General features: G+C 39.6%; 1 protein-coding gene across 1 annotated transcript in view; it reads left to right on the forward strand.

Moving 5' to 3' along the window:
- The window catches only part of LOC104281102 (ubiquitin-conjugating enzyme E2 D1-like), a gene marked incomplete at its 5' end in the record, with an annotated part of 7,145 nt that extends 1,747 nt beyond the window's left edge, over positions 1-5,398 (forward strand). Inside the window, 4 exons of the mRNA XM_009878971.1 lie at positions 1,144-1,221; positions 1,476-1,581; positions 3,782-3,875; positions 5,353-5,398. Of these exons, the coding sequence (XP_009877273.1) occupies positions 1,144-1,221; positions 1,476-1,581; positions 3,782-3,875; positions 5,353-5,398 (324 nt within the window). The remainder of the gene's footprint in view (positions 1-1,143; positions 1,222-1,475; positions 1,582-3,781; positions 3,876-5,352) is intronic.
- Between the last annotated feature and the right edge of the window lie 1,326 nt (positions 5,399-6,724).

Here is a 6,724-nt window from a genome sequence, read left to right on the forward strand (position 1 = left end):
CTCATCTTTGGCTTGTTTTAACTTTGACAAATCCCTTTAGTGTGCATGCAAGCAGTCCTTTCCAACCTAACTGCAAGTACAGTGGCAATCTCTTCTAATGTTACCTAATGCTGACTTCTTAGCAGCGCGATGTATAACCTACCTTACATGGCAGCGCTGTCTGCATTTTGATTGTACAAGACAACATGTCTTAGTGGACCAGTTGTAACTTTACCTCTTACATTCATCTCCAAAACTGTATTTTTTGCTGATTTCAAAGGTAAATGTTTTGTTGAAAAAAGTCTCTCTTTGCTTCCATAAACAAACCCGAAAACTTCACCTTCTGCAGCTTTGCTGAGATTGAATTCCTGTGTTGGTGTTTAAAACTTACCGAGTAGTGAGAAAGGTTCTTTTCTCCTTCCCTTAATCAGAAATGGCAGCTCCACTCTCTATCATTAAGCACTGAGACTTTTCCCCTCACTTCTCTAGTTGATAAAAGCAAAAGATTTCCTCAACCGATGACTGCAGAAAAGTTATTTCTACTAATGGTGTGCAACCTGGACGTAAACCTGTGCACATGTTCTCTAACAAAAATGCATGTTCACAGATTTGTACAGGTGACAAAGATGTTGTGTGTTTTAAAACTCCCTGATGTCATCATGATCAACTGAATTAGGTTGGAAAATCCTACTCTTTGCATCTGCAAAGAGAAACCACTTCCGAAGGTAAGTATATTTGTAGCTTAAGGCTGGAGGAGGATCAGAGCAGCTGTGGTGGTGCACGGAGACGGGACGTGGAAGACCTGCTCTGGGTTTTGTATTCCCCTTGGCGTGGTGGAGCTCATGGATCAGCCAATTTGGAGCTCGACCAGTCAGACACTCCTCCCTCCCTTTCTCTCCCCAGGAAGGGCAGCACTCGGTAGTAGCCATGGTTGGCTCTACTGTAGTTCTGCAAGGCTGTAGGAGGGTCCAGTTCCCTCAGTGCTTTCCCAGTACACAGCCCGTGGTGGGCGGTGGCCCATAGCATGAGCTGTGGACTGGGCGGAAAACAGATTTTCTAAGATACTCACAGCTTTGGGTGATTATCTATGTTCAGACAGGAAGCTCCAAAACAACTGAAATATAGTAATGTGGTTTGTTTGTTTTGTTTTTTTTTTTTCCCCAGCCTGATAGTCCTTATCAAGGAGGAGTGTTTTTTCTCACAATACACTTTCCAACAGACTATCCATTTGCACCACCACAGGTATGTCCATTCAAAACTTAGGGTTTTTTGGTCAAAGCTTTGTTTCTGTGTCTTAGTTCTTCGAGGCTTAATTTTGGAAGTTTAAACCAGAAAGGCCAGCACTCTAGAGTATGTGTTCGTAGCAGATGAACAGATCAGACCGTACAATAAATTGTGTTGACAGATCTGGTATGACTGAAACTGAAGAAATGATGTTAAGGATTCCAAATGTCGTAAATGTAACTTGATTTTTTAATTTACTGCTTTTATTCTAGGTTACTTTTACAACAAAAATTTACCACCCAAATATAAACCATAATGGGAGGATATGCCTCGACATCTTGAGATCTCAGTGGTCACCAGCTCTGACTGTATCTAAAGGTAAACTCGCATATTTGCTGATGTTTTGGTGAAAAGCCATGAAATGTCATGGCGCGCTTTTGTGTACGGCTGCGCTAAGGGTGGCAGCGGGAAGTCATCCTGCGTGTTATAGAAGTGTCAAATTCCACCGGAATTCTTATGATCCGAGATTTTGCGTAGTTTATTTGGAATGTCACATTGAGTAATATTTTATGTGCGTGGCAGAGAAATGTTCTGAAACAAGTTGGGTAAGTTAATAAATGTACGATTAGCCTGAAATGCAGCTTCTGTATTGTAGCTGACTCTACACGCAGAACTGAAGAGAAACTGGTAAGCAGAGCTTCAAAAGCAAATTAATTTGAATGTAAATGGAAAAGGCTGATACTGACATGCCCGGGCTTACCTGATTCTGTATTGATGGCTCTTTGGGTTGCCTGAGGATCCTTGTGTGGGCTAAGGTCTTAATTACACTTATTTTCAAATCAGATGGATTGTTCTGGTTTGCCTTCCTCTATAAGATGACTGTTTGAAATTGTAGCCGCTTTCAAAGTCATGAGTACAAGATTTATTAAAATATTCCAGTCCTGTAGTTAAACTTTCTCACGTTGAACACTGTAGATTTTTGGAACGTTGAGGTTACAGTTTAGCAGTTCTTTTGTTGCAGGTATTCAGTGTCACTTCAAAAGCTGCTTAAAATGTGGGTGCTATCGTTGTTTTTTTCTTGCCCATCTTCAAACTGCTTAGGCACACTTATAGTCATGTTACGGAAAGGTCTGGTGACTCAAAAGGTTAAACAGTATCACGTCTTGCTTATGTGCTTGAGAGCTCTCTAAACCATGTGTCTTTGTTTAGAATGGTGTCATTGCATTTGGTGTACAGGCAAGGAAAAAACGTTAGTCTCTGTCCCATGGAAACCGCTCGAGGTTAACTAAACTCTAGGTTTAATACTGTTTACTGAAGTAGTTGCTGAAGACATGGATTACTCTTGTATGTGGCTGGTATCAACTTTTCACAGAAATTGGCTGTTTTATTGCAAAAACTGGTTTGTTTCCAGTATCATATTATTTAGAATGTATTTAGCAAACGAAAGTTGGCACATATCCTGTGTAACGGTTGGTATTTTTTACAACTGAAAACTAACTTTTTAGGTCTTTAGCACTATTTTGTCTTTACTTGCTGAGAGTTCCAGTTCCTTCAGTTATAAAGCTGACTGGCCTGCTGGTCTTATGTGTTCTGATTTGACGTGCTTTTAACATACCTGCACGTTATACGTTTCATAAACTGGAAATTAGATTGATGGCCTATGAAAGTTTTTCCTTTGTAGTTTTTGGTTTACTGAATCAAGGGATTACAACCTACTGATAGCACCGCTGATTGGTGTGACTAAGTATTCTAACTCGATTTTCTAATATTACTGGTGTATTTAGCACTTAATGAAATATGCCGGTACTAAGTGGTCAAGCTTGCTACAGCTGAAAATAGGTGTTAGTCCAGGCTCTTTGGTAACAAGACAAAGCAAGGGGTGGGGAAAAAAGCCTCTTGTACAGCATATTCTTATGGCAGCAACAAATTCCGTCTTGCAGCATGTTTGGAATTGTTGTACTTATGAATTCATATAAAATAGAAATTTCCTGAAAAGTATGGACTGAAAATGTTAGAAAAATCAAACACCCTTGGTTCAGTACCAGGAAATGAACATGAAATTATTACTGAATACCTGCCTATAATGCAAATGAGGTATTTTCCCAAAGTGGTAGTCACACTTAAATGTTCATAGGAAGGAGAAGATAACTGTCAGCGCAGAAATGGAGAAAGATGCGCACAAATGGAGTACTGCATGGCAGTGTAGTATTGACGGTATCCATTCATTGGCTTAAATACTTGTCGATGGAAGGGCTTAGTTTGGTCAAATGTTGATAGGTTAACTATGTAGTCCATTTAACGTTCGTAGGTTAAAGTATGGGCGTAAGATCCTGGCAAAAGGTACAGGTCCGTGGGTTACAAGTTCTCTAGGCTAGCATAAGGTGTTTTTACTTAAGACCTAGCAAAATGATGCTGTATAAACATTTCTCAGCGGAACCGCTGTGTGAAAGCTTAATAGTAATATGCATTCTCTTTCCAATCTTCCCTCCACCACTCTCCTTCAGAATATTAGAATATATTAAAGGATTATAGAAATAAAGTAAACTAACTTGTTTAATCTAGTGTCTCTTTTATTTAGTTTTACTGTCCATATGCTCCTTACTTCATGATCCTTATGCAGATCATCCGTTAGAACCGGGTGTTGCAGACGTCTACAAGTCAGACAAGGAAGAGTGAGTATAACATAAACATAATTGTGTGTGGTACTTGCAGGTAGTTACCTGCTGTGCACCTTCTATCATAACTTTTAAAGATACTCTTCTCATAGATTTCTATAGGATTAGATTTTTAAATCTGGAAAATATCGATCAGCAGAGTGGCAAGCAGAAAACCATAGGTGTACATTACTGTTGGATACTCACTCGTGTTTTGTACTTAGTCGCATTGCTTTTATCTCCGGGTAGACAGAGGTAGTGACCTAGAAATTACACAGAAGTCTCACAGAATCACAGAATGTCAGAGGCTGGAAGGGACCTCAAAAGATCATCTAGTCCCGGCCCCCCGCCAGAGCAGCATCACCTACAACAGACCGCACAGGAACGCGTCCAGGAGGGTTTTGAATGTCTCCAGAGAAGGAAAGTCCACACCCTCCCTGGGCAGCCTGTGCCAGGGCTCTGTCACCTTCACAGTGAAAAAGTGTTTATAGTCTGATATTTCTCTCTAAGAATTAATTAATGGCCTCGTTCTGTCACAACTGTCAGTTCGATGTCTGATTCAATCAAATCACGTCACTCCAAATTGAGGGTGTTTTGCCTCAGCCTCTCCCTGATTGTAGCTCAGGTTTTGTCCACCCGTGTAATAGTGGGGACTTCAGCTGTTGTGCCTCCTGCCGGTGAAGGAAGTGAATGAGGGATATTTCTCCATCTCCAAAACTCGAATCATTGCAAGAGAAAGTGAGGGAAGACTTGCAGAGTAGCATATTCTTAAGAAGAAAACCAGTTGGTACATGAGTTGCTAATCTGATATTAAAAAACAGATTTAAAAACTTGTCAGTATTTTGTCTGGAGGACCCAGAAGAAAGTGAATGTAGTCTAGAGTGGAATGTAATAAATGGAAGCAGCAGAGCGGAAGTTATTGACTGACTGAGAACATTTACCTTTGGGAATGCTAATCAGCTTTATACCAGAAGGAAAAGGCCCAGAACTTACAATCTAGGAAAAAAAATTGATTTCAGAAAATTTTCCTTTCAAATTCTGAAATGCAGTGCAGAACGGAGGGGAAAAAAGAAAACTAAACAAAACCACTGTGCCTTCTATCCCCACCCTTTCCAAAACCAGTTAATTGTGCTGAATTTTTTGTAAGTCAAACGTGTGAACTTTGTCAGGCTGTTAATAGCATACATGTTCAGGAACAATTGACAGTAAATTCCTGTTAAGGTACAAATAGGGGAACAAGTTGTGAAATGCAAAGGAGGTGTGAACAATGATCATTTTATTACAAACCTGCAAGATTGGGTCTGAGCCTAAATAGCTTTAGGTAACTGAGTGTGCAGTGGGTGTACGTTTCTTGGCTTTCAGACTATTTTAACATTATTTGAATCAATGCTAAGAGGTGAAAAGCTCAATTACGTCTGTATTAAGTGAATTTGCGGCCATTGTCAGTGTGTCACTAACGGCTCTTCATTGTAATGCCTTCTTTCTGCACGTACAGATACTACAGAATAGCAAGAGAATGGACTAAGAGATACGCAATGTAAACTTGCGAGGTACTGTAAGTTGTAGAGTTTTTCCCAAACAAAAAGGACATGGAGCACAGTTTACTGTTTCAATGTGTCATGATGCCTGTTGAATTTTTTTCAACCATTTAAGTGTGTTTCTGGAGCAAAGGAGAACAAACTTCCAAAAATAAACTTATGACTGTCCTAAGAATATTTATCCTCTTTGTATGCTTTGCAGAAGACATTTATTATGTTTTTGAGTTTTTTTAAAAGTAGGACATCTGCATTTTCAGACTGTGAGATCCATAATGCAGTTGTAAAGCAACCAAATTACTTTTGCGGGAAAAAGTAGCTGTTTTTATGTGATGAATACTGTATGTGTGTCCTTAAGTACGTTGTCAGTTTCATAGGTGTGTTCAGATTTCATGTTGTTAGTTCACTTATATAATTTTTAGGATTTTTTTACTCTAGGGACTATTTTATTTACGATGTAAGTCATTTCATTTTAGACTGACTTGCTCGCGCACAGTACTGACAAGTTACAACTGCTAGTAATGAAAGTAATTGGAGTATGCCACCTGTTAGGATATTCTAATGACTGACTGCAGATCTTTGCACTGTAATTCTTTGTACGCTGATTTTTGAGAAACCCTTGGGTTTGATTCTGTTGCGTACTTGGCTTAATTTTATTGCAATGTGAACTAATTGCACTGCTACTTAGAAAGTTATGTAACTGTTTTGTTGCTATTCACAACTGATTTCTCTCACGTGGGCAACAAAACACCATCACAGACCTTTTACAATTCTAAAGGTGGCCTTTTCCATAGAAGTAAAATGCGTTTTCTACTACTTATCTGGGCTATTTTTTTAAAAAGCCAAAACGTGCGTATTCTTCAAGTGCTTGTTCTGACATTAGAGAGTCAGAGTACTGAGCGTGCATGTGTCTTGTAGCTAAAAGGGAAAGGAAAGCCATCGCATACTACTTAGAACGGCGTTGCAGTTAATTTTTATGCTAGCTGTAGCCTAATTTATTTAGCATGCTGTGCTCGTTGTTTTGTATGGGATTTCAGCTGGTTTAATGACATGTGTCATCTGTATTCGTTTACAGAAGAAAGACGCCAAGTGTTGGAACATCAGACCCTTCAGTGAAGGTGGTGTGTTTGCAGCAGCTGAACGCTTCCGACTGTGCCTGTGGAAAACCAGTCGTGCTGGAGAGGGGCAATTTCTTCTTATAAAGTCGATTAAAAGCAGAAAAAACTTTAATTTCCTACAGTACCTTCTTCTCGGATATCTGAAAATAAGAACGTGTAACTGGTGACTTGCACTTGGGAAACTTGTCATCGTAACTTGTCTGGGGGCACGCCC

The sequence above is a fragment of the Apaloderma vittatum genome, unplaced genomic scaffold, assembly GCF_000703405.1.
Source record: "Apaloderma vittatum isolate BGI_N311 unplaced genomic scaffold, ASM70340v1 scaffold18721, whole genome shotgun sequence".
Lineage (NCBI taxonomy): Eukaryota > Metazoa > Chordata > Aves > Trogoniformes > Trogonidae > Apaloderma > Apaloderma vittatum.